The following is a 26,950-nucleotide window of genomic DNA, read 5'->3' on the forward strand; positions in this document are numbered from 1 at the left end:
GGTCATAAATTCAGCTGGAATCCAGAGAGATTTCAGCAGCTTCCCTGTTTTTTCTAGCTGCATCATTTAATACTTGAGTCATCACCTGAAATGTGTGCTGTCCCTCTTGCATCACACGCTGCCTGTAGGGCTGCTCACTGGCACTGACGGACCATGCACACCGCACAGCAGCTTCTGAGGGCTGGGCTGCGTATTGGGTAGTGGTTTGTTGTTGTGGGGCTGTTGTTATACAGCAACCCCTGTTGGGTTAGTGTAGGATCCGGCTTGGCTACTGGGCAGCCAGGACTGGCTTCAGAAATGCTTAGAAAGCCAAACAAGTCAGATAGAAGCTGGGAGGTGAGACTGACATTCTCCCTCAGCCCTGAGAGGGCCTGAAATTAAAGCAGAGATGTGCCTGTCTTTGTGCAGCTGGAAATGGGTATTTCCTGCAGCAGGGAGTGGGTGGCGGTCTGGCTGACCCCATTACACTTTGTGCAGGATCAAGTCACAACAGCAAGTAAATTATATAGACACACGCTCACCAAACATCATTACCGGAGAAGGGTGGGCAGCCCTGTGTCCATCAGCACCACTGAACTGCTCCTTCACCTTCACAGGATTCGTAAGATACCAGCCCCCGAGGCAACTTAGGGGTTTTTAATGCATTTTGCTGGGAGTTTGGTAAACTCCAGAGGGAATGGGCTCAAAAAGGTGGGGAGAGAGAGAGATGACCTATGTTCAACTTGGCCAAGTCTCCAGGGCTGGAAGGGAATGGTTTTCTGTTCTGTTTGTTCTCGGATCCAGTCCAGTTAAGAAGAACAGCAAATACTGTGAGACTCATAAAACATCTGAGCGTTGGCAACACTGTAAATTTATTATTAAAAGTCCCAAGCCTGGGAGTCAGGTTATTAGCTGAGGATCCCACTTTAAAAAAAAAAAGAAGACAGACAGACAGACAGACAGCTAAGTTCCTATTGCTTATGGCTGTGAAGAAAAGCTTGAAAACGTGAACCCAAAAGCAAATAAAAATAACCTTTGTCTCCAATTACTGTGCAGTTACCCCCTTATTAACCAGTGAGAAGGAGACTCTTCTGCATCGTTCCATTAACATCTGCCAGGACCATTCAACTTGTTAATGAAACAGTGCTTCAAACAATTAAATGACTGACGACACTCAGTTAACACAATGATTGGCCTCTCAGCTAATTGGTGCTGGCTTGGCCTGCTTCTTGTTGGTGGCGACTTCAGGCTTGAACGGGTCCTCAGCGGCACCGGCCCCAGGGAAGCCGTTGGCCTGATCAGGCAGCTTCCTGCGGCCATGCCAAAGAGCTGGCTCTGGAAATGCAGACCCACCTTTAACAGTGCTGGCCAGTCCTGGGGGACATTCTAGCTAGTGTTAGAGAAGCAGCGTGGAAGGTACTGACCTGGGAGTCAGAAGCCCTGGGTCTAAGCCCAGCTCTGCTGGGCAAGTCACTTCTCTCTGGGCATGTTTTGCCCTCCCGTCCTTTCACTATGCAGACAGGCCCCTGCCCTAGAGCTCACCAGGTGTGCACAGCACCTAGGGGCCCCCGCCTGCGAGTGACTGTCCCCTGCCAGAGGGCTGCGTACTTTTCCATGGTTGTTAGCGGCTCTGTGGAGCCCTGCTGCTCCCAATCCTGTCTCAGTTACAAACCTAGCCTAGGAAACACAGCGCAGCCCTTCCCCTCCTCTAAGCTCCTGGTAACCTGGCATTCGTGGGGTTGCTAGAGCACCATTCACATTCAAATCACCCTCGGGTGAAAGGCAGGAGACCAGGAACCATAGCAACCTGCAACACACACTAAACCCCTAAGCTCAGCCCAAACAGAGACTCCTTAGAGCCCAAAGGCAGCTGCTCAGAGCACTCCTGGGTCCGTTCTGCCAGCCCTGTTGCCCGTCATCTCTAGAACCAGAAACTGCATCTCATGGGTGTGGGGCGGAGCAATTCCCTCCACCTGCCTGACCCACAAAGCCTGGGAGATGGAGTCCTTGCAGTTTGCTTGTCTCTGTGAACTCTGCGACTGTGGGTAAGTGAGCGCCCGACAGGCAGAGACAGACACTCGCCCTTTGTTTATTTTTGCTTAAGGCTTCCAGAGCAAGAATTGGTTCATTTCCCCACTCCACACACACTAGCCCTGATCTTAAGCTAAAGCTGCTGGCACTGAGGTGTGCAGGGAGGCTAGAAGCCATGGGCAGCACAGAGAAGGACAGCAGCCTGCTCTATGTCTCTTGCTGTAGGGCAGTGGTACCTAGAGGCATGAGAAAGTCTCGGCCCCACAGACCACCCATGTGCGTGTGCATGGATGTATTCTGTAGCGTTTACCCATGTCCCTGGGGACTTACAAATTTTAACCACCTCTTTTCAGAACATGACAGGGGCCTGCAGCTGTGCCCTGAGCCGTGTTGGTAGTGGGAGTTGGGCAGTAGCAGGCGGGGTGGGGGCAGGGTCATTTCACATTATTTGGTAGCTTCCTGCTCCTACCTCCAGCACAGGAGAGATCTCTTCCTCCTACCAATAGCATCCGTCTCCCCAGAAGCTCCGAGAGACACCTGAGAGGTGGAGGGGAGCAGTTCTCGGGGGCACCGAAAGCTGCAGAGCAGCTGCCACCCCACGGCCCAGCACACAACTCCCAATGAGCAGACCCGGCTGCCTTAGCCGTCACCTCCCCTGGGGCACACGGGCTGGATGTGGAGAAGGCTCCCAGAGGGGAGGGGAGCCCGGTTTCGGTTCCTCTCTCTCAGCTGCTTCTCTGTCACACTCAGTCGACACAAGCGCCACAAGAACTGCAAGAAGCGGAGCCGGCCAGCACCTCAGGACTGCAGGCGGCCCCAGCTGTCCCATTACAAGGCAACTTACACCCAGCCACCAAGTAAGTGAGGGGAACCGAAGCAGCCTCCCTAGGGAGAGTTTTACACATGCCCCGTACGCCTCCCCGTCACCTCCTCACTCTTCCTCCCCTCCAGACGTGCATCCTCGAAGCAGCAAGAGGCCACTCCGCACCCCTCCACACCCCAACCCCCCAGCCATGGCCTTCAGCACCACGCAGCGGGCAGAGTTCATCCCCTGGGAGCTGGGCCAGAGGACCAAGCCGCACGTCCGGGTAACGCCAGCACCGCAGCTGATCCAGGCTAGGTTCCTGCTGTCCCCCAATCCTGAGAGAGAAAGGAGAACCCCTCTCTCCCCCACCCGCCCCCCATTGAGAAGGCCAGGGCTCTACCCCACCCACACACCTGCCCGGCAAGGCCTGCAGGCCAAGGGGGCTCTGAGAATTAAGCCACGCGTCGCCCCTCATGAGGGGAGGCGCCCTCTGCGGCTGGACACTCTGGAACCCAGTCAGCGCCAACGGGGGCTGCACTGCCTGCTCGCCACTGGGCCCGGGTTAGCGCAACAGGTCACTCCCTGGGAGTGGCGCGGCCCCAGCCGCCCCACGGGGAGGAGACAGGCTGGTCTTTCTAGCCCAAAGCACGGGGCGGTCATGTTTTGCAGGAGGCATATCAGTGCCCACAGGAGCCCTTCCAAAGCCAGAGTCTGTACCGCCTCCACTTCCCGCCCAGGGAGCTGGTCGTGACCACCCTCCGGTGGCCCCCGACTCACGGGCAGCCCGACGGCTCTGGCTTCCCCCACACCACGACCACCAAGGAGAGCTACAAGGGATGGCGAGCAGAACGCCCAGCCTGCTATGGAGAGCCGCCAACCCTGGCAGGTACAGCTGGGAACCCCCCCACGCCTCCCAGGCTGAGATTGGCCAAAGGGGCTGCATTAACTTGGGGTGCCCCCAGTCCACGTGCCCCACCCTGAGTCCTGGATCTGGATAGTGCCCTGAGTGCTCACTGGCACTACAGAAGCCAGGAGGGGCTCTCCAATGCCAGACCCCGGGCCCACAGTGCCTGAATCAGGGCTGGGTTGTGCTGGGCTTTGTGCCCGGGAACATGCCCGAAACCCAGGGTTCAGCCCGACCCGCTGAGCGGCACCAGCCCCGTTCTCTCCACCCCAGGCGCTCTCCTGTCCCCTGACCAGGCGGCCAAGATGGAAAGCACCACACAGCGAGAGTTCACGGAGAAACGCGTCCCCAAACCGGAGCTGCTCAAAGGCCTGCAGGCTCAGCTCACCATCGAAGGTAACAGAGAGGATGAAAGCTTCCAGCCCCACATCCACATGGGCCCGGAAGCAGGGCTGCCCCCGCATAGGCTCTGCGGCACGCAGCCACCCTCGCCGGGATTGCGCTCGCTGTTGGCGTCTTAGCAATCCCGTCTCCCACACGTTCCAGCGTTTCAAGCACGGCCCTGCTGGTTTTATGGCTCCCTCTAACCACCTTTGCTGGGCACAGGCCCGTCCCCCAGTCAGTGCCTAAGAACGTCCTCCCGGTCAGGGTTTGCCTGGTCTTGCCACTTTCAGAGAACTGCCCTCCCCAGGCCGCTGGCCCCTCCTGGGGCTCACCGCTGGTTTGCGCTCGTGCCTACCTTCTTCCCGACGGGCTGCGGGCTGCTTCGCCCCAGGTACCCCCTTCCTCCAGGCCCTTCTCCCAGCTCACTCGGGGCTGCCTTTGCCAAGCCTGTCCCAGCTGCCCTCTCACAGCTTCCTCCCAGCTGCGTTCTGCACTCGGTGTGCAGCCAGCTCCAGTCTCCCCGGCCACCTGGGACCCATCATTAGCCTGGTCCCCATCGCACCCTCCGCCGGGCCACAGCAAGGCTCAGCCCCGCTCCCCGTACGGGCTGCCCCAGGGCCCTTTTCCTCCAGCCCATGCGGCTCCAAGGCGATACAGGCTCGGGCAGCGGTACCCGCCCTGCGGCCCAATCAGCACAGAGCTGCGGCCCACGTGACAGCCGCAGGGCCACACGGACTATTGGATGCGGTAAACAGGGTGAGAGCCGCTGGTCTAGGGCAAGAGAGGTGCTCAAGCAGGGGAACACCGCGGTGTTTCAGGGGGTGCATCAGCTCAGCTAGATATCTGCCTGCTTTTACAACAGGCTACATAAACGCCCTCGTGGAGTCAGTACGAACTAAAATGTCCTACAGACGACGACTTGTTTACACTGCTCTGTAGACTAGACACTGAAATGTAAGGACCATGTTTATATTCCAAGTGATTTATTTTATAATTAGTGGTAAAAACAAGAAAGTCAGCCATTGTTCAGTACTGGTGCGCTGTGAGAGAGCTGTATTTTTATGTCTGATTTCGTAAGCAAGTAGTTTTTAAGTGAGGTGAAACCTGGGGGTGCGCAAGACAAATCAGACTCCAGAAAGGGGTACAGTAGCCTGGAAAGGTTGAGAGTCCCTGGTCTAGGAGTAGCTCTACACTGCAAGCGGCTGCAAGTCTACGGACTGGGGCTCACGTTCGGTGCTAAAATCAGCTGTGTGGAGGTTGCGGCTTGACCTTGGGTGCTCACCCCGTTCCCTCAGGTTCTGAGCCCAAGTCTGAACAGCTCCACATGATTCTTAGCACTGCAGCACAAGCCCTGAAGACCCAGGCTCTGAGACTCACTGCCCCTTGCAGTGTAGACACACCCCAGGAGGCTAGTCACAGCTAGGTGTGAGGACACTACGCAGGAAGGCCAGGATGAGGCTGTGCCATAAACACAAAGCAGCACAAAGTTTCAGAGACTAACGAGCATAACAGAGCTGAGCTTACCGGCCGGGGGGACTCGTTTCCATGTCATTTCTCAGCTGCCAGCCCAGGGGCTGTCAGAGTGCTGAGACGACTCTGAAAGCCTGGGCTGAGCTCTCTCTGGGGTACTTTCCAAACCAGAACTGGGAAAAGCTTCCCCATTCTCCAGCCTGAGTTTACTGTCCAACAAGTTTGAGACTAGCTGTAAGATGTATCGTTTTATTAATCTGGCTTAAGACACAGGATGCTCTTGATTTCTGCAGCCCCTCTCACTAGGGTTGGCGAACCAGCCAAACCCTGCTCCTATAGCTCCCTCCAAAGACTAACCTCCACCCCCATGGCATGGGACAGTACATTGCTTTCTGTTCTGCTAGGTGATCATGACATGATGACAACCCACCAGAGCACCTACCAGTCTGTGCCTTTAGAGAAGCGGGTAGCCCAGTCAAGCGGAAAGGGAGTAGTGCCAGCAAGGAAACGAACACAGGTGGAATACATGACCAAGTACCAGAGTGATTTCCCAGCACGCAGCTTGTTACCTGCACAGATTTGGCCTGCTCAGCCTCCTCTGGACAACCTGGCAATCAATCAGGGATTCAGGTGAGTGCAGCCCCCAAGTAACCCTCATGGGCAGGGCTTGGAATGGGGAAACCCAGGCAAGACGAGGGGTTTGTCTCAGCATTGCAGCAAGGGGGCTGTGGATCCCTCAGGCGGCAGAGCAGGTAAGCTGAGCCTTTAACAGAGAGCTAGCACAAGGGCCCTTCCCTCCTCACACTCAGAAGAAGGCTGCCTCCAACCATCAAGTTTTGGGAAGAGGAAGAAAACAGGATTTTGTTCCTATAAACAACATTGCCAAGGGCTTTGAGATCCTCAAGTGAACAGTGCCCAGCGGGCATTCACTGATATTAATGCACACACTTACTAAACACAGTCGCTCAGTGTTGACCCCATTTTACAGATGGGGAAACTAAGGCATGAAGCGATGAAGTGACTTGCCTGAGGTTGCACAGCGAGTCCTTGGCACAGCCACAAATAGATCGCAGGAGATGCACAGTGATGGCTGTTGGTGCAAAGCTCTAAGGAACACCTGATTCACCTACTTGCAGCTGAAGTGTTTCCCTCTTCCACCTAGCACAGATTTTCAGACAGTGCAGAGAAAAAGCTACCATGGCTGGGACACTCGCAGATACCCTCGTGCCAGCCTCATCAAGCTGAAAGAGGAGCTGGCAGACTTGGGGAGAGAGTGGGATGGAAAATTCAGTGGAGACACGGTGACCAAGGTAATGGGAAGGAAAGGAGAGGGGGGTTATATGGAGATCAAGGGACTCTTTGAGCAAAGTTAATTTCAGTGAATGAATAAAGAAGATTCTCACTGACAAAGTGGGAATAAATCTAGTGATTAGAGCGCAAGGTCTAGGAGTCCAGGTGCTAGGTTAATTCCCAGCTCTGTCACTGCCTTGTTTTATGACCTTGGGCAAGTTTCTTCCCCTCCTGTCTGTCAAATGGGAACAGTGACACTCCTTCGCACCACAGGCTGGGAGGCTTTGAAAATCTCCTGAATTAGCCAGTGTTTGTAAAGGGATAAAGGGGTGTGGGCCATGCAGTTCCCATTGATGAATTGCTTGGAGATTCTTGGACAAGCCATGCCAGAAGTTCAGGATAATTATATTTTGCATTCATTCAGTAAGTCAGTAACTCTAAGCCAGCGTGCAGGGTCAGGTGGGACCAGTATCTGGGCACCCCTTGGCTTTTGTGCTGAGGATACAGTGGTTGCTTTGTGCAGCATGGTCAGAGAATCCCCTATTGCAGTGATCCTGCCAGTGGGGAAAAAAGAAAGCTAAAGAAAAAAATGAGATGGAGGGAATACTGCCTGAACCCCCCACCCCTGGGTATCAGTGTCACTTTCCACAGTTTTGTCCTGTCCTGCCCCTGCATGGTAGAAATGGGCTGGCTCCCTCTTCCCCTGGTATCATTGTGACCCAGTAATAAACCATTAGTGTAAATCTTGCACTCAGCAATTCCACTCCCAGCTCCACACCTGGAACAGCAAGCAGCATTTCCCACCACCACATTCTCTAAGTACCAAGGGACAGACTTTAAAAAAAAAAAACAAACAAAAAAAAAACTTCTGCAGTGTTCTCAATAGAAGCTACAAAGTGCAAAACTCTTCTGAAAATCTGGCTCTGCCTCTTTGCAATCTAGAGATGAAAAGTACTATAAAAAGCTTATGGTTGTTTTTCTGACTTTCTCTTTGTCTCTTTCCAGCTGTCTTACCCTCCTCTGTCCATGGACAGGCCTCTAGAGACCATCCAGTGGCCCTCCACGGTGCTGAGATCCCGCCCTGCAAAGTTTGATGATTCCACAGCCCACAAGTTCTTCTTCAGAGACTGGGGAGTCCAGCCCCGAATCCGGCAAGGCGACCCCCATGATGGAGTCTACATCCAACCTCTGGTAATACAATGGGGTCAGGAGACAGCTCCTGCTAAAGGGCTGCCCATGGCTGGTACCCTCACACAACACAGACAGTCCTGTGAAAGCAGAGTGCATCCAATAGCCTCAGCGCAGCCTTGTACACCAAATTCCACAGGGTACCACAAAGACAGAGGCCACTGTCCCATGAATGATAATGTGCTTGAGAGAACAGCAGCCAACTCCTATTTCAGTCAGGGTCCTACCGTAGCAGGTGCTGCACGGACTCCCCAGGCATGCAGAGTCCCTGTCCTGCAGAGTTTATTATCTGAATAGACACATGGGGAGACATATGGGGATTTGAGATACAGGCAGCAGGATGGCTGCAGATATCACCTTTAAAAGAAGTGTGGCACTAACATGATGGGAGGTGAGGAAGGGAGTTATTACCCTGTGGCAAAGAGGTGTGGGAAAGGAAGCTGGTGGGCAGGGAATGAGGGAGGGGAACAGGAGCTTGGAGCAAACATCCAGTGAGGAAACAATGACCGGAACAAAGAGCCTTCTTGCTGCAATGGGTTGGGCTGGAGCTGGGCACCCTACTGCTGCCACCAGCCAGTCTAGGTCCTCTACTGCTCCCCCCAGGAGGGGCACATCTGAGACAGCAAGAGGTGGAAGAAAGCAGCCCTTAGACAAACGTTCACCAAGTTAAACCTGGGTATTTTGAATGCTACCCTGGCAGCACACACGTTACTTTCCAGTCCCCCTAGCAAACAGCATTCAGGGACATGCAGAAATATAGACGGCAGAATCCAGACAGGCCACATCTGTCTGCCCCTCGCACAGCCTACTGTATATTTACAATTGCCTTACCTCACCTGTTCTGTGACATTGGCAATGACAGAGCACCTACAACTGACCGTGGCAACAACGGGAAAAACCCTGCTTCCTTGCTAACACATTTTAATATTTCCTGAAAGCAATTTCCTACCATTCTCCATTTCTTTCTTTTTCAAATATAATTACCTCTGCTCCGCATTCAGAATGGAAAGGAAGCTGACAAGTTGCCGGTATCTCTAGTTAGCAGTTGGCTCATGTTTAATGTAGCCACGGCTGGGGCACGGGGCACTTTGACAGTGTCTCCCAACACCTTGCAGTATAAAATACAAAAAAAAAAAAAAAAAAGGGACTGAACTCTGTGACTGTTTGGATTTCTAGGCCAAGTTTGAAAGCCAAACTACCACACACAGCACGTTCCTGCCCCAGAGAGCGGAGAAGGTGAAGAACTGCAAACCAGAGCAGAAACCAATCCGAACACAGGGAAAGCAGGATTTCTCCACCATCCACAGGGAGTCTTACAGGTACAGTTTCTTTCAGTGATTGAGTCCAGGCAGGCCATGGCAGCATTCTGATTGCTGCAATGCAACAACGGCTTCGCTTGCACTAGTCATACATCCACATAACTGGATTCTCCACATTCTCTTTCAGGCCAATCCCGCTCCCAGTCTGTCGTTTGCAAATGTACTTGATCCAGCAACAGCAGCAGGAAAGAGAAACAATGAATTTTCTCATGCCCGTTAAAGCCTGCTATGCAGTGTAGATGCAGATCCCTCAGACAGATCAACTCTGTCCCCAGGATGCTAATGGGCAAACAATTACTAACTAGACAATTTAATAAACTGTTTTTTGTGCATTTTAGCAACATTAAAATGGCATAATCTAAAATCTCAGATTGAGTATGCCTATACTGCAGAGGTGTGACTGCAGCTAACACAGAAGTACTCACGCTAACTGTATCCTAGCTAGCGTGGCTAAAAACAAAGACACAGCAGCACAGAATAGATACACAAGTACATACCAAGGGTTCTTGTCAGGCTTGTACAGCCTGCATGTCTTTGCTGCCTTTTAGCCAGGTTAGCAAGGTTAAAGCTAGCACAGGTAAGCAATCACACCTCTGATCACAGTGCAGATGCACACCCAGAATAGCTTCTGTTAATTTGGCTGTTGTGCATGGATGTGGTATTTGTTTCTTAAGATACAGCAATACAAATGTAATAGCCGTTGAAACTACACAATAATTGTACCTAATTTCATTGTATTTCCTGTTTAAGGATTCTGTAGGAATTTTACCTTTAATAACTTCTAATATTTTAACACTAGCTTTCAGAGTGTGTTAGCCTATTATTTTGCATTTTATTTTAAAGATAATAATTGTTTGTGCTTAGTGTTAGCACTTAAATGGTCCTGATTAAACAGATGTGCATTCCTCAGCAAAAGGAGTGTTTCCAACTTTCTCTCTATCTGAACAACGCCAAACAGTAGTTTTCTGCAAAGCTGGAATAACAGAGGAGCACCAGCAGCACGTGACTTATCAGAAAAATCAGATGACAAAAACAAAAGTATTTTTACATACATCTATCTCAAGAGGGCAAAGGCCTACAACTTACATTGACTTAAAATATCCAAGGGTTAATTTTTTTTTTAATCACCAATTCAAACTTAATTGTAACTGTTGTGAAAGATTATAATACGATATCTGCGCCATGCATACATTTATCCTACACGTGTATTTGTGTTTGGAGTTGGTCTTCACCAGGAACTTAAATCGGTAGAGCTACTTGTCTCAGGGGTCTGAAAAATCCACACCCCTGAAAGACACACCTATGCCAACTTAACCCCCGCTGTAGGTTTAAAGTTTAAAAAAAAAAAACACCCAGCACAAAGAGCCAGCTAAAAACAAAGTTATTATTTACAATTGTACATCCAGGTTAGAGGACCGCTAGAAATTTAACCTGTTAAATAAAAAAGGAGCTTGACCTTTTGACCAGGAGAGCGCACCACCCCAAGAATCACATTTCCTAAGAAAACCTTTGCACTATACTTCTTACCCAGCACCCTCATGCAGTACGAGAACCATGGGAGCCTAATTGCTATCCCAAGACCCAGACTGCTACTAAGCAAGGACCTTCCATGGAAACAGCTGGGGCATTCAACACCTTCTCTCTACAAAGAAAACAAAGATGTAAAGTAAAACAACAGCTGCCTGTGAGATCAGAGGTGCTTTCTCAACAGGAGGGACCAGGCCACATTGTCTCTCCCTTAGCTGTGGCTCAGAGTCTTGGCATAGCAGTCATCTGTTCTGAAAGTTAGATTTCAGGTTTAAACAAACATGCAAACAGCAAGGCTGTGACTTTGCAACTGCCAAGCTAGCTTGGTACTGTCAGACCGCTTGATAGAGACCAACCCCTTGCCATCAGATACTCAAAAGAAAATCACATTCAGGGTAGTACATTTAAACCCACCATTAACTGCATCTTTCCATAAGGAGTTAACCCAGACCAACTGCCAGACCTTTTAGCCAGGATGGGTTTTTTGTCAAATACAACAAAAGAGTTTCTCCCCCACACCCCTCTCTCCAAAAACCCCATTTAGGAAGGAACAAGATAGTGATGTTACACCATATGGAACAAGGCATTGTAGAAAATATTCGTCTACTTAGCGTAGCTCACAGCTAAGAGCAGGAGGGGTTTCTGCTTTACCCCAACTTTCACTGCCAGTCGAGGAATCCACACATTGCAGGACAGAAAAGCCACTTCAGGCTCCTTTAGCAATGACATCAGGCAGACTTTCTGGGGCACAACAGCGACAAGCCATCTGATGGTATTAAAGCCCGAGCTACCACCACTGCCTACAAATACCTGTTGAGCTCCCCACAGTTGAAATCTCAACTTTCGGTTTACAATCTTGACACGCAAAAGCATAATTATTCTATGAACTAGTTTTCTTTAATCCTCTCTGAACCCCAAAGAAGCACCTGAGATTTGGGACACAACTTAAAACCCAACAGATCCCAAAAACACCTCTAGGGGACCAGGAGTTTGGCTGAAAATAGGGTTACAAATGTATTTATATATAATTTGTTAAAAAAAAAAATTAATGCCAGAAACTGGTGTCTCTTCTGCATCTCGCAGCAGGTCCAACAGATCAGAACAGCTCCTGCAGGTAGCAGGACACTGCACTTTGCCTCTGCATTCAACCTGTCAGCTGCTCGCAGTAAAGCTGTAGAAGTTCTTCTCTGTGCTCAAGGGACCCAAAGTTTCTCCCTTCTCCTCTCTGCCTGCCTGGACAGAGTGACCTGTTTTCATCCTCTTCCAGGAACATCTTGAACTTTCCATTAGAGGCAGCCTTGTCATCCCCAAGTAGTCCGCTTTAACACTGAATGCTATGGAGAAGAGGTGTTCAGGGAAGAATGAGCAATTTCTTACAGCTCTTGCAACAGCATTAGGTGTACTGAGGACTCTTCCTCCCTGCCAGGGAGCCAGGAGCAATCTTCCATTTGGTTTTCTCTTTTGTTTACATGTCCTCAACACTCCATTTATATGCAAGCTCCTGAACTGCCTTCTTGCTGGCTAGCCTGGCAAAGCGCTTCTGTTCAAACCCATTGGACCTACAAAAGAATATCAACAAGAGTGTGGGTTGGTGCCCAATATACTTTACCAAGCCATTTCTGAGAAACAAAACCTTCTGGAATGACCAGATTGCTCAAGCTCCCCTCCATTTCTAGATTGCTGGCTCAGTTTCAGCTCCATCCGTAGTTAACAACAGCTGGTGCCATCTGGTGGCAGTTCAGTGGCCACTGTACAGCAAATTAGGTGGGACTCCTTCCAGTTTCTAATGATAGATGTCCTGACTGCAAAAGCCACGTATCCCCACGTTGGCAAGATGGACAAACTATGGAGATTGGTCTCCCAGCTCACCATAGCAAGGGTCTGCAAATGTCAGAACTGAGGCATATTAGAAAGGGGAGAGCAGGGTGTGGAAAGCACAGATGGTAAGAAAATGGCAAGTATTTTCTGTGCAAAATTAAAAACATTTCATGGAAGTTTTCGATTTTTCATCAAAAAATGAAAAAAAAAAAAAGTTATATTCAATACAAAAAAGACTGGTTGGGGCTCTCCTCCCACCTCACTGGGGAAAAAAGAGGGGGGAGGATGGGAAAGGGGAAAAGAGGAAGGGGCATGCACCTCCAAAAAACTGAAACCCAATAATCGGTCATTTCAATTTGACCAACTATTTGTAAAATTGCCAACACAAACATTCCAGTGTCACTGAAAAGCCATTTTCACCCCCCAAAAATTCAAGCAGCTCGTACGAGAAGCCTGCAGTGCTGCTTACCCAGGCTGCTCCCTTTGTGCTGGTCAACAGAGGACTCTGGTCTTCCGGGGTGTTGAACCAGCACCTCACTCTGGCATGAAATTCACATCATTAAAAAAAAAAAAAAAAGCTTTGGAAGCTCATTAAGCCAAGAGACTGTGTGCAAACGCCTTTGTGTGTAGGCAGTACAGCATGCTTCCCCCATGCCTTTGTCTGGTTATCCCCTGAGCTAAAGGTAAGCTCTTCAGGGCAGAGGCCCATCTACTACCTCTACCGCCACAAACTTAACAGGAATGCCTACCTGTCCACTCCATCCCAGCGATACCCAGGCCATAAGTTAAACCTGTTCAGGGGAGGTGTTGGTCCATTGTACCTGGGCTTCTCTACAGACAGAGAAAAGCAGCAATATAATCCATTACTATTTCAGCCCAACCATGTGGTTATGTTAACATCAATCGAAAACAGTGTACACACACAGGCACTGAATGCTGAGCCAGCCAGCCAGCCCGCTGAGCACTGACCATTATTCATGGAGGCAACTTCCAAATACCACCTTTAATCTAGTTTAACTCTGTTGGTTCATAAGACCATAGCGCTGTCATTCACCTGGTCTCTAAGCCGATCAGAACACAGCTGGCCAACAACAGTACAGCGAGTTATTACCACTACTGCACTAACATCCACCAAAAACAGACTGATCTGTTCCGGTGAGTCTTGTGCTGTGTATTTATTAACAGCAGTCTTGTTCACCAGTGCAATCACTGGAGCCCTGAACTGCCAGAACAAATACAAACCAACCTCTCTTATCCTTGCTCTCTTTGGCTTTCTTCTTTTTGATGAAGTTAGCCATGGGGTCCCCTTCTCTTTCCTTCTCTCGAAGCATCTGATCCAAGTCTTGGTCATCAATGTAACGTGCCAATGGCTTCTGCATCTCCTTTACTGCATCCTCCACATTCTGCTGCTGCTGCCTACTCTGAGCCAGGCTTGAAAAGAAACATACGAAGCCTTATGTTAGAGCAAGTCAGACCCAGGGCACATCCTATTGCTTCCTCAGTGTGCTTGGCTGACTGCAATCCTGTGCTACCAACAAGTGTACGGCACTCACAATCCACACACCAGGGCTGGACAGGAAGATTCAAGACATCTCTAAGATGATAGAGAACATTTGGTGTCCAGGTCACAGGTTAAAATCCAGAATCTCAGTGCCTGGTCAGTGCTCCCTGGGAAAGGGGTCCAGTGGTCTCACTCCAGTCACAAGTGGGTCTGCATCTATATCACTCAAACCACCATCAAAACGGCCATCTTTGTTGGAAACAGTGGTGTTACATCATTAGGGGGAGGGGATATTATGCCATGAAACAGAAGGTCTGAGCAGTTTGCTATTGAACTCTGGAGCTTCTTACCCTTTGCCCCACTTGGCATAGAGCTCATCTCTCTCAGATTTCGCCTCCGCCTTCTTCTGCTGTTCAAGTCGTTCCTGCATAAGGTCCCTCTTGCGGCCTGACTTGTCTCGAAAGACTGTTTCAGCATTTTGGGATTCATCTGAAGACATGAGAAGTTGCAGGTTAGTCATTTTAGAACATTTCCAAGATCTCAGTCAATTCAGTTAATCACTTCTACGAACTTCAACAGCTTTGTGTTTTGGTCGGTTGATGTATATTTTTTTTTGTTTTTAAAGTATTCCAACCTCAGAAAAAGGTCACCAACCAGTAACGATAGAACCACAACCACCAGTTTCTAGGCACTGACCACAATTGTCCTTGTAGGCAGGCCTCTTCAAATCACAGTCTGACCCTGTTCTTTTAAGAAGTGCTCCCTGAGCCTGCCTAGCACCCTGATGCAAGTCCCAAAAGCTTCAGCCCTCTCTATTATTATTTCATGGGGAGCAGTGCTCATGGGTGGGGGGGGGGAGTTTCCACCATTTACATTTCATTTACTTTACAGGCATAGGGCCCTTCGTTTTCAGTTTTTATTTTTTTCCCAGGAATTTATCAGTGTTTATTACCAAAACACCAAAAACTGGTGAAAATCAGTGCAAAAAACTATTAATAATGTTTCTAGGTAAGTATCAGGGTTTATTTTGGTGAATGGAAAGACGGGAAAAAAGTATTCAGTAGATGGATTAATGCTTTGAATTCCGTTCAATGTGGTTTGCTACAGAACTAAAACAGAACTCAAAACACAATGCCACTTCTGAGTTTAACAAAATAATATATTGCTAATCCCCAAACAAAACTTTTCATTTGAATAAACAGTTTACTGTTGTAGACTTAGAACTATTAACCTATAAATATTTACATTTAATAATTGGGCCACACCATTTGCTGCGCATACACTCAACTTCATCCTTTTCTCCTGATTTTGGGGTTTTTTTAAACTTTTGAATACTTCCTTGTGTTCTGAAATGTATTCTGATATAGATTTTAGTTTACTTCCCATTTTAGTGTGTCAAATCTTTAAACCGATAGCTGCTAACGGCTTGAAATGTGTACGTGTTCGGCATGAGATTTATGAGTATGTTCGGATGCACACACACGCACTTCAGAGCTTGCATGCGTGCCTGTTTGTTTATTGTGTGCATCTTATCTAGGTTAATACGTAGCCTTACTTCAACAGGCAATTTTGCATATACACACACGCAAAGTATTGTATTATCGTAATACATATATCTCATGCAATGTCTTGTATTTTCCTAATAAAACAAGTTATTTTTTATGTATTTGAATGATACAAAAGTATGGCGAAAATGAGAAAAAAAAAAGTGAATACTTTTTGTAAAACCTAGGACTTTTTTCATAAAAATAGATTTAAACTGAAAATGAAGGGGCTTATACAGGCCCTTTGAAGGCCTTTCAGAGTGCCTAGATGCTACCCCACAGAGAATCACTTCAGCCAGGACCCACCACACCCAAAACCCCTACGACTAGCACAGAAAAAAGCAGTAGGAACCAGGCTGTAGGTTGAAAGAAGGTTGATGCCCATTACAGTCTTGTTAACTCTTTACCTTCCAAGTGTTTGTTATTTCTGTCATGTCTCCTGTGCTCCTGCTGTTCTCTTCGCAGCAGGTCAGCTGACACCAAGCCAGCTTTACCCCCAGACAGCATCTGGCTGGCCTGCAAATCCAAAAAGGGATACCATCATTATCACTAGCTGAAAGCTGTGGAGGCCCATCCATGTAATGAGCTGGTGATCTCAGTCCAGTTCTTAGGAGAAACGTCCATATCACCAAGCCACCTCCCTCCCCGGGGCAATAACTGGCCCTCTTGTGGGCACTCTCAGCAGACACACAAAGATTGAGTGGGCCAAGAGGACAAAGCCAATCACTCATCCTTAGCAATGCTCACTGCAGGATGGGGTGAGGCATGTAAGGAGGGCAGCATGGGAAACTTATACCTTGCAAGCTTACCCTCTGGTCCTCTCCTCTCTCCCCCTGGAAAGATCTTTTAGAATCTGGGCCTCGACGAGGAGGCAAGAGGCCAGGAGAGCTCCTTGAACTGTGGAGTTTCTTTCCAGCTGCCCGACTCCTTCGGGGCGGAGATAAATCAGAATCCGAAGACGTGTTCTGATTCCTCTTGGGAGGAGAGAGTTTGGCGGGGGAGTCACGGTGTAGCAGGCCTGGTCTGCGACTGTTCCGAAGGGGGGAAAGGTCAGAATCAGAGGAACCCTGGGAACTCTTCAGTGGCAGTGAAGAATCAGAGTCATGCCTCTTGTGCCTTTTAGGCGATGGAGCCAGTTTAGGCTTGTTATTGGCTGGAGAAAAGCCTGCAATAATAGAGAGATATCAAATTATAATCACAGAAGAAATACAGTTTGGAGCCCTGTAAAAGCCTGGACACGCTAGCGTCTGTGGTGCATCTCTGCAGAGCTAAACTAGCCAGTTTTGGAAACCAGAAGAGATGTTAAACATGCCATGTGATAATAGGGTACACAGACAGCTAAGCCCTGGGCACTGCTTTTAGAACCCTATATCAAACTCTAAGAACAGCCCCAACTGGTCCTGGACGTTACTTTGAAAATCCCTCATCTACACCTATAAAAATACTGGTAAATACTTAGGTATAATCAGCATTGCTCCAACAGCTTCGTTCCTGATTGAGGCTCTTTCCCATCAGCATGGGCTAGGTCAGCTGTCCCTAAGGCCATCTCTTCACGTGCAGGGAAAAAGGATACTGTTAACATTCACTAACACGTGTTTGAAATATTCTTCTCTTTGCATGGGGTTCCTTTTACTTGAATTTGCTTCCGAGTTGATTTTTAACCCCTTGCTAAGTCTGTGCAGAACGGGACTGAGAGACTTAGCTTTACCATTACAAAACGTTTGTTACTGGGGATTTTTGTACTTGATGTAAGGTAAGTCCAAGTCCTACCATCTTTAACTTACCAAGAGAAAGTGTAAAACACTGATTCCAAATCCCACAGCTGGCAGCAGTGTGCAAACATGGTCACAGACTGGGGCCTGACAAACGTTTAGAAATAACACGAACTTGAGTGACTTGCTGTTCCCAAGAGCATCCAGCTAGCGCTGGATGATCTCATACACACTCACCTCTTGTGCTGCTCTGTTTTTTCAGCCCACTAGGTGATCCAGTTCTCTTTCTCTGACATGGTGATGTGGCCAGGTCAGAATTATCTCTGTTCTTCCTCGGGGGTGAAAGATCTGGAGTTATCTGCTGCTTATGATGCGATGAGGACTTGTGTGGGAAGCCGGATCTCAGATTAGATTGCTCTCCTTGGATTCCTCCTGGTAGTGATTTGTCCATAGTTTTGTTGCTTTTTCTTCCTGACACTAAGTTGCGGCAGCCCCGGCGGGGCGGCGACAGGTCCGGCGAGTCCCGGCGGGGCGGCGACAGGTCCGGCGAGTCCCGGCGGCCCCGGCGGGGCGGCGACAGGTCCGGCGAGTCCCGGCGGCCCCGGCGGGGCGGCGACAGGTCCGGCGAGTCCCGGCGCTGATTCCTGGATGGAGACTCATCTGAAGAATCATGACGCTGTTTCCTGGGTGGAGAGATCTCAGGCGAATCATGGCGACCTCTCCTGGGAGGTGATGGTTCAGACGAGTGTTTTATTTTCTTTTGTTTTGTGGTTTCTGAACTGAAAATAAAAACAAAACAAGGGGTTTGTAAAGCAGCCAGCGGGGTTTAAAGGGTGTTAATAGCCCTCCTGAATGAAGCGCTGGTTCACATTTGGTTCTCAGTTTCACAGACAGACGTTCACACAGATTAATTCCTGAACTTGTCACCTCTGATCCGTCACTACCACACAAAAACCCCAAAAGAGCTCCTATACCTGGGCCCTCTGAGCTCCGGCCAGATTGGCATTTAAGTTCTACCAGAATCACTTTATGACCAACATGACACTTAATAGTGGAAGGGGCTGAAACAGATTTTATGGGCAGTCGGAATGTTTTTAGGAGTCATGCGAGAATATAAAGATCCCAAGGCTGTTATGAAAACGAGGGAACTCTATTGTCCTCATCAAGTTCCAGCGTTGCTTGACAGCACGCAGTCACCAACATTTTCCCTACATATTTAAATGATTATGGAATAAATCTGCTTCCTATGTTAAAGTCTTGTGTAGTATTTCTGTACACTGTATTAGACAGTTACTGCGTTCTCCCCCAGAGGTGAATGCATTTTAGGACTGAATAAAGCAATCCTCATATATCCCTTACCTACATCATAAGGCTTAACTGTAAAGTTCTGTAAGACCCTGGGATAAAAGGGGCAATACTGAAAACAAAGTATTATACAAAATAAAAAAGAACCTGGTAACCACAACCCCAGGCAAAGCCCCATACCTTGCTGTAGACTTGGCAGCTAGAGAAAGGTCTGAGCTTTGTGAATCTTCATTCTGATCTAAAAAAAGAAAAGATCATTACTTAGATTCTCGTCATAGTGGACCACAAGCTAAATATGAGTCAACAGTGTAACACTGTTGCAAAAAGAGCGAACATCATTCTGGGATGTATTAGCAGGAGTGTTGTAAGCAAGACGCGAGAAGTAGTTCTGCCCTACTCTGTGCTGGTTATGCCTCAACTGGAGTATTGTGTCCAGTTCTGGGCGCCACATTTCAGGAAAGATGTGGACAAATTGGAGAAAGTCCAGAGAAGAGCAACAAAAATGAGTAAAGGTCTAGAAAACGTGACCTATGAGGGAAGACAGAGGGGACATGATAACCGTTTTCAAGTACATAAAATGTTGTTACAAGGAGGAGGGAGAAATATTGTTCTTCTTAACCTCTGAGGATAGGAAAAGAGGCAATGGGCTTAAATTGCAGCAAGGGAGGTTTAGGTTGGACATTAGAAAAAACATCCCAACTGTCAGGGTGGTTAAGCACTGGAATAAATTGCCTAGGGAGGTTGTGGAATCTCCAGCATTGGAGATTTTTAAGAGCAGGTTAGACAAACACCTGTCAGGGATGGTCTAGATAATACTTAGTCCTGCCATGAGTGCAGGGGACTGGACTAGATGACCTCTCGAGGTCCCTTCCAGTCCTATGATTTCTCCGTAAAATGAGAGCACATCTCAGGACTTGTGTGGTATATGCTTTTTCTGTTAGTGTTTTATTTTTCAACTTGCAGAGGCAATACACTCAGGGGAAGGGAAGGGAAAGTTGGCCCAGATGTGCTCCCTAGATGAAGTCAGACAGGGCTCCCTGTAATCAACTAAGAGGGCCCCTGCCCTCACATCTTCCGCAGATGATGATTATGCTCACTTTCACCCTCATTTCCATCGATGACAACCTGACAATTGCAGGGCATCACCTTGCTGAAGTCAAGTTGAAGGTCTTGGCTTTATCTTCAAGCCCATTCACAACTCCCCCCATCCGCATCTCATCCTGTGTCCCACTGTATCCCATCAGCCCCTCTGTTCTCTGTAAAATGCCAGTCCTGAATCTCTCTTCATTTCCTTCTATCACTCTCCACGTGCAACTTTCCATGCTGCCTCTTTCCTGTGGAACACCCCTTCTAAGCCAAATCACTTCTCTTTGGTCAAGTCCCTCCTGAAAGCTCTTTTCTTCTGTAAGGCTCATAAGACATGTATTGAAATGTGGAATGAAAACCCTATAAAACCTAAGACTTCTCCATCTCTGGGTTACAGAGCGCTTCCTATTTCCTACATATCTATCTTTAAGTGTAAATTACTTGGAACAAGGACTTACTACATTTGTGGGTATTGTACCAAGCTGAAAACTTTACTGGGGCTAAAACAACCACAACCATCACTCCAAGCTTACCTCCTAAAAGCTTCCATTTATTATTTGTCCGGAATTCTTCCATCCGTTTCACTTCTTCTGGACGCTCATCAATAAACTCTGCCACCTGAATGTAAGGTAGCAGAGTTACAACCAAAAAGATTTTCTACTCTCAAAAATAAACACACTTAGGCAACTAATGTGGTTTGCCTGTAAACCTCCATTATTCTGCTGCACAGACTTCATTGATATCAAAACAATACAAAACATGATATCAAAACATACAATACTGCTATAGCCTCTGACTATGTATTAAATGCTGGGTTTTTCTCTGTAACTCTAGAACAGAACACATCCCTTGCTACTTAAGTTGTAAAGTCTAGCTCACAACATCAATTGCACAGGCTTATTTGATTTCATTACAAGAGGTTGTTTTAAAACTTTTCAAAATATTTCTCTCATCTGTTGCTTTTGTTTTGGAACAGCTCTCCTTTGCTTCTTTTTCATTTAAAAATCAATCTCTAAAGACCCACCATGTCAAGCAGTCTCAGCTCAAAATTTAGATTTGGCTCAAAAACAGGAATTAGCAAAAAAAAAAAAAAAAAAAAAAAAAAAAAATCATCAATTCCAATGGGAACTTTGTTTGTAGGGAAGTTTTAAATCTAAACAGTATCTGTTCACAAGACATTGAAGATGGGCTACGGCAAAAGAAGCATCAAGTGAAACTGATCGGGCTAATTAAAAATCTTTTAGTATCTCAGTGCTGTTAGTAACTCAAACAAAGGCTTTTAAAAATATGATTGTTAACTCAATAACATCCTACTAAAAGTTGCTAGTTACAGTCTATCTACTTACAGTGTGTCATTGGAACCTGAACTAGACAAAGCACAGGAGAATATGCTCTAGCACAGTAATTCTCAACGAGGGGTCCGGAGCCCCCAAGGGGGCCTCAAGCAGGTTTCAGGGGGGCCTCCAAGCAGGGCTAGCATTAAACTCACTGGGGCCCAGGACAGAAACCCCAAGCCCCACTGCATGGGGCTGAAGCCCAGATCCCTGAGCCCCACAATCCACGGCTGAAGCTAAAGCCTGAGCAATGTAGCTTTGCAGGGGCCCCTGTGGCATGGGGCCCCAGGCAATTCCCCTGCTTGCTACCCCCGAACGCCAGCCCTGGCTTTTATATGCAGAAAACCAGTTGTTGCAGCAGAGGTGGGCCAGGGAGTTTTTATAGCATGCGGGGGGGGGGGGGGGGGGGGCTCACAAAGAAAAAAGGTTGAGAACCTCTGCTCTAAGAAGCTACTACCCCAGAAGAGAGACTTGAGTCATGAAGCATAATGGTCTCTAAGTGCTTTTCAGTTACTTACAGACACTGTGCATCCTGGATTCTCTATGGGACGTGTAATGTAACTGTAGCTCATGAAAGCTTATGCTCAAATAAATTTGTTAGTCTCTAAGGTGCCACAAGTCCTCCTTTTCTTTTTGGGACAAATCTGACACTGATTAAGGCCAACAGAGTTGCACCCACTTATGCTATTGGTCAATTTTACTTCCTATTTCTGAAACATCTTCACAGAACAGCAGCACTGCAGGGTCAGCTGCTCTCTCCTTTTGCTATAATGTTGTTTTGTTAATTTTTTTAATGCAAGACAGAGATGTAGTAAGTAACAGTCCCTATCCCCAACAGCTTACAAACCAAATGGTCCCTTTGCTGATGGTTGTACAAGACCTAGCAGAACGAGGCTCCAATCTGCTTTAAGCTTTTAGATCTACTGCAATGCATATATAAAAAATCTGAATGCAAAGTATCATTCTTTCTAGGATGCTAATGAGATCTCTCTACAGTTAAACCAGATGAGTTATTCACTTTGTCCACTTACACAGGCAGCCATTCCCCCGGGCACTGCTTGGCAAGTGTTTCCCCCCATGATGACAGCAGGAAGTTTGAGGGTGCTCAATAAAATTAGTCATTTGTTTTTTGATAGCACAAGCCTCCCGACCCTTGAGTACCCACCACAGGCAGATCCCCTTCATCCTCTTCCACCTCCTCTTTCTCTTGTGCAGCAGAAATGCTATTCCAGCTCACATCATCATCCACTATTCGCATCCTGAGAGGAGGGGGAGAAAGGTAGTGGCTTTAGGAAAGGACCATGGCTCAGGGGAGTGAGTACAAAGCAAATGAATGAAGCAATAAGGGGCATGTGTGTCCAATGTATGCAACTCAGGTGGCAGGCAAAGAAAGGACCCGCAGAGACATGGCAGTTGCATTTTGCATCCCCATTGTCTATTGCTGTGAGAGCAGCCACCTGGGGGTGATGCTCTAGCCATACCTCTCCCCATATGCAGTGAACAGGGCAGGGGGAGCAAGAAGAAAAGCTACACAAACCCCAAGCCCCCAACACACACTGGGGATAGGGGTAGATACAAGGGTTCCGGTCTCAGAGGGGAGGAGATGCCTGGTGGGCCCCCATGGTTAAGGAGTTACTTGGGGATTCTTCAGAGTGGAAGTGGGGGAGGTCTCACAGTTTCATAGATTCCAAGGGCAGAAGGGACCATCGTGATGATCTAGGTTCTCAACCTGTGGCCCATGGGCCGCTTATGTCCCAATCAGCACAGAGCAGCAGCCCACGTGACATCCTATGGACCACACAGGTAGTATTGGATGCAGCCCACAATGGTAAACAGATTGAGAACCTGGACCTCCTATATAACATAGACCAGGGAACTTTCCCACAATAACTCCTAGAGCAGATCTTTTAGAAAAACATCCAGTCTTGATTTAAAAACCATTCGAGATAGAAAACCTTGGTGAGTTATTCCAATGGTAAATTAGTCTCACTCTTAAAAATGTTAGCCTTATTTCCAGTCTTTATTGGTCTAGTTTCCACTTCTAGGCACTGGATCGAGTTCTACCTTTCTCTGCTAGATTGAAGAGCCCATTATCACATATTTATTCCCCATCTAGGTTCTTACAAACTGTAACCAGGTCACCCCTTAACCTTCTTTTTGTTAAGCCAATAGACCGAGATCCTTGTGTCTGTCACTATAAGCCAATGGCTCTCAACCTTTCCAGATTACTGTACCACTTTCAGGGGTCTGATGTGTCTTGCGTACCCCCTTAAGTTTCACCTCCCTTAAAAACTACTTGCTTACAAAATCAGACATAAAAATACAGATTTGTCACAGCACACCAGTACTGAACAATGGCTGACTTTCTTGTTTTTATCTTATAAGAGAAAAATAATCAACTGAAATATAAATATTGTACATACATTTCAGTGTATAGTCTATAGAGCACCATAAACAAATCGTTGTCTGGGCTTTTTATGTAGCCTGTTGTAAAACTAGGCAAATATGGAGATGAGTTGATGTACGCTCTGGAAGACCTTGGCATACCCCTAGCTGAGAACCGCTGCTATACAGCACATTTTTCAACCCTTTAATCACATCCCTAAGTGCTGTGGGGAAAATCCTTGGGGGGGTGGTGGTGGTCAGGGAGCCTCGGGAAAGTCTGGAGGAGCCAGGGGAACCTTTAGGCCGGGGGAGGGTCCCTGAGGGCAAGAGGGGGGCTAAGGGAGCCTGGGGAACCCTTAGAGCAGGAGAGGGGGTCCCTGGGAGCAAGGGGGGGCTAAGGACTGGGAGAGCCAGGGGAACCCTTAGGGCAGGGGGGATGTCCCCAGGAGTAAGGGGGGGCTAAGGACTGGGAGAGCCAGGGGAACCCTTAGGGCGGGGAGGTGGATCCCTGGGTGCAAGGGGGAGGCTGAGGGAGGCGAGGGAGCCCTGGGGGCAGGGAGGTGGGGAGGGGAGTCCCTGGGAGCAAGGGGGGGGGCTGAGGGAGCCCAGGGAGCCCTGGGGGTGGGGAGGGGAGTCCCTGAGGGCAAGGGGGGGCTGAGGGAGCCCGGGGAGCCCTGGGGCGGGGAGGGGAGTCCCTGTGGGCAAGGGGGGGGGCTGAGGGAGCCCGGGGAGCCCTGGGGCGGGGAGGGGAGTCCCTGTGGGCAAGGGGGGGGCTGAGGGAGCCTGGGGAGCCCTGAGGTGGGGAGGGGAGTCCCTGGGAGCAAGGGGGGGGCTGAGGGAGCCCGGGGAGCCCTGGGGGCAGGGAGGTGGGGAGGGGAGTCCCTGAGGGCAAGGGGGGGGCTGAGGGAGCCCGGGGAGCCCTGGGGGCAGGGAGGTGGGGAGGGGAGTCCCTGAGGGCAAGGGGGGGGGCTGAGGGAGCCCGGGGAGCCCTGGGGGCCGGGAGGTGGGGAGGGGAGTCCCTGGGGGCAAGGGGGGGGCTGAGGGAGCCCGGGGAGCCCTGAGGGTGGGGAGGGGAGTCCCTGGGGGCAAGTAGGGGGGCTGAGGGAACCCGGGGAGCCCTGGGGGCGGGGAGGTGGGGAGGGGAGTCCCTGGGGGCAAGGGGGGGGCTGAGGGAGCCCGGGGAGCCCTGAGGGTGGGGAGGGGAGTCCCTGGGGGCAAGCGGGGGGGCTGAGGGAGCCAGGGGGGTGGGGAGGCAAGTCCCTGGGGGGCAAGCGGGGGGGCTGAGGGAACCCGGGGAGCCCTGGGGGTGGGGAGGGGAGTCCCTGGGGGCAAGGGGGGCTGAGGGAGCCCGGGGAGCCCTGGGGGCAGGGAGGTGGGGAGGGGAGTCCCTGGGGGCAAGTAGGGGGGCTGAGGGAGCCAGGGGGGCGGGGAGGCAAGTCCCTGGGGGCAAGGGGGGGGCTGAGGGAGCCTGGAGAACAGGAAGAGGAGTCCCTGGGGGCAAGGGGGGGGCTGAGGGAGCCCGGGGAGCCCGGGGGGCAGGGAGGTGGGGAGGGGAGTCCCTGGGAGCAAGGGGGGGGGCTGAGGGAGCCCGGGGGGCAGGGAGGTGGGGAGGGGAGTCCCTGGGAGCAAGGGGGGGGGCTGAGGGAGCACGGGGGGCAGGGAGGTGGGGAGGGGAGTCCCTGGGGGCAAGCGGGGGGGCTGAGGGAGCCAGGGGGGCGGGGAGGCAAGTCCCTGGGAGCAAGGGGGGGCTGAGGGAACCTGGAGGACAGGAAGAGGAGTCCCTGGGAGCAAGGGGGGGGCTGAGGGAGCCCGGGGAGCCCTGAGGGTGGGGAGGGGAGTCCCTGGGGGCAAGTAGGGGGGCTGAGGGAGCCAGGGAGGTGGGGAGGGGAGTCCCTGGGGGCAAGGGGGGGGCTGAGGGAGCCTGGGGAGCCCTGAGGTGGGGAGAGGAGTCCCTGGGAGCAAGGGGGGGGCTGAGGGAGCCCGGGGAGCCCTGGGGGCAGGGAGGTGGGGAGGGGAGTCCCTGGGAGCAAGGGGGGGGCTGGGGGAGCCCGGGGAGCCCTGAGGTGGGGAGGGGAGTCCCTGGGGGCAAGGGGGGAGCCCGGGAGGCGAGTCCCTGGGGGCGGGAGTTGCGCCGGGGAGCCCAGAGGCGGGGGACCCCGGGAAGACTCGGAAGCGGGGGGGGGGGACCCGGAAGCGGGGCCACTCACCCCCTGCCGCCGCTCCCCGGCGGTTTCTTCCTCCGCTTGCGCCTGCCGCCCTCCGGCTCGGCCGCGGCCCCGCCCAGGTAGCGCCGCAGATACTCGGCCTTGGACAGGCCCGGGGCCGCCATGGCGGCGCGGCGCGGACGGGGCCAAATCAGCGCGCGGCGCGCACCGGAAACCGCCTGGCGCCGGCCGCCGCACGTGGGGCGGGGCGCGCGGGCGCTTCCGGCGGGGGAGGGGCGTGGGACGTGCGGCGAGCGCGGCCTGGGGCGGGGCTCCTGCAGCGAGGAGTTCCCTCGGTCTCGCCCGGCTGGGCCGGGCGGTGCGCGCTGAGCGGGGTCGGGGGACTGGGGGCAGGGAGCGCCCTAGGCCGCGGCGGGGTAAATTATGTAAGCTTCCGGTGCGGACATTAAAAGCCCAGGGCCGGCAGAGGGCTCTGCGGGAGCGTTGGGCTGGAGTTTAACCAGGATCTGGAACTAGGGGCCACACAGCCCAGCTGCAGTATAAGGAAGGTTAAGAGTGTGTTGTGGGTATTTTTAGGAAGAGTCACAGAAAAATTCACAGGAGGTCAGGACCTGGCTGACTTTTGCTTAAAAAAAAAAAAAATAAGTTTAGGACAAAATAGGGAGCTTAGCGGTAGGGAGCCGTGGAGGGCCCCTGCTCGCTGCCATCTACAACTAATGCATCCGATGAAGTGAGCTGTAGCTCATAAAAGCTTATGCTCAAATAAATTTATTAGCCTCTACGGTGCCACAAGTCCTCCTTTTCTTTTTTCAGGGGAATCTTGCAGCTACCAAAGTCTGAAATCACATTCTGTGACTTGCACAACCTCTATGAAAAAAATCACAGCCTTAATTATAAGAAGGCAGCCTCCCCCTTACTGCTGCAAGTGGAGCATAGTGCACTACAGCTGCCCCACTTTCTCAGGCTGAAAGTTAGACAAACCCAGCTATTGTCCCATTATTCCTTTTTTATTTTGAGCAAAGCTCAGAGGACATTGAACTGTGTCTACACTGCCAAACCCCTCACTTGCTTAAGTATTAGCCATAATCAGAGATTGTGTTGATCCACCCCTAATTGTTTTGTTAGCTTTTGCTCACAAGCTTCAAACCCAAGCTTCTCTGTCCCTGGAGTTTTCTCAGCTGTGAACTTGAGGACATGCACAAA

The 26,950-nt window shown here is 50.3% G+C and overlaps 2 protein-coding genes and 1 long non-coding RNA gene across 7 annotated transcripts in view; 1 reads left to right on the forward strand and 2 right to left on the reverse strand.

Moving 5' to 3' along the window:
* LOC122457193 overlaps positions 1 to 7,354 on the reverse strand; it is a 117,547-nt gene extending 110,193 nt beyond the window's left edge. The window contains exon 1 of the long non-coding RNA XR_006276599.1: positions 7,344 to 7,354. This is a non-coding gene — a long non-coding RNA (uncharacterized LOC122457193). The remainder of the gene's footprint in view (positions 1 to 7,343) is intronic.
* On the forward strand, positions 1,813 to 11,416 carry LOC119846706 (stabilizer of axonemal microtubules 1-like). Of its 2 annotated transcripts, XM_038380716.2 has the most exons (10): positions 1,813 to 2,024; positions 2,761 to 2,867; positions 2,962 to 3,098; positions 3,485 to 3,701; positions 3,993 to 4,115; positions 5,978 to 6,203; positions 6,736 to 6,883; positions 7,869 to 8,054; positions 9,228 to 9,370; positions 9,498 to 11,416. In XM_038380716.2, the coding sequence occupies exons 1-10, from the start codon at positions 1,978 to 1,980 to the stop codon at positions 9,607 to 9,609; spliced, it is 1,446 nt and encodes a 481-aa protein (XP_038236644.1). In that variant the 5' UTR covers positions 1,813 to 1,977; the 3' UTR covers positions 9,610 to 11,416. The 2 variants fall into 2 exon arrangements, with proteins under 2 accessions (XP_038236644.1, XP_038236645.1); XM_038380717.2 differs by lacking the exon at positions 2,761 to 2,867 and having other exon boundaries at positions 1,822 to 2,024.
* Positions 10,737 to 25,969, reverse strand: BUD13 (BUD13 homolog). Of its 4 annotated transcripts, none has more exons than XM_043500808.1 (12): positions 25,790 to 25,969; positions 22,363 to 22,456; positions 20,397 to 20,481; positions 18,958 to 19,015; positions 17,710 to 18,251; positions 16,570 to 16,925; positions 16,168 to 16,276; positions 14,567 to 14,705; positions 13,962 to 14,146; positions 13,465 to 13,546; positions 13,185 to 13,254; positions 10,737 to 12,456 (listed from the first exon to the last, which is right to left on the reverse strand). In XM_043500808.1, the coding sequence occupies exons 1-12, from the start codon at positions 25,909 to 25,911 to the stop codon at positions 12,442 to 12,444; spliced, it is 1,857 nt and encodes a 618-aa protein (XP_043356743.1). In that variant the 5' UTR covers positions 25,912 to 25,969; the 3' UTR covers positions 10,737 to 12,441. The 4 variants fall into 4 exon arrangements, with proteins under 4 accessions (XP_043356743.1, XP_043356744.1, XP_038236643.1 ...); XM_043500809.1 differs by lacking the exon at positions 13,185 to 13,254 and having other exon boundaries at positions 17,710 to 18,002; positions 18,072 to 18,251; positions 25,790 to 25,966; XM_038380715.2 differs by lacking the exon at positions 13,185 to 13,254 and having other exon boundaries at positions 25,790 to 25,966.
* Positions 25,970 to 26,950: the final 981 nt, after the last annotated feature.

The sequence above is a fragment of the Dermochelys coriacea genome, chromosome 22 (assembly GCF_009764565.3).
Source record: "Dermochelys coriacea isolate rDerCor1 chromosome 22, rDerCor1.pri.v4, whole genome shotgun sequence".
Lineage (NCBI taxonomy): Eukaryota > Metazoa > Chordata > Testudines > Dermochelyidae > Dermochelys > Dermochelys coriacea.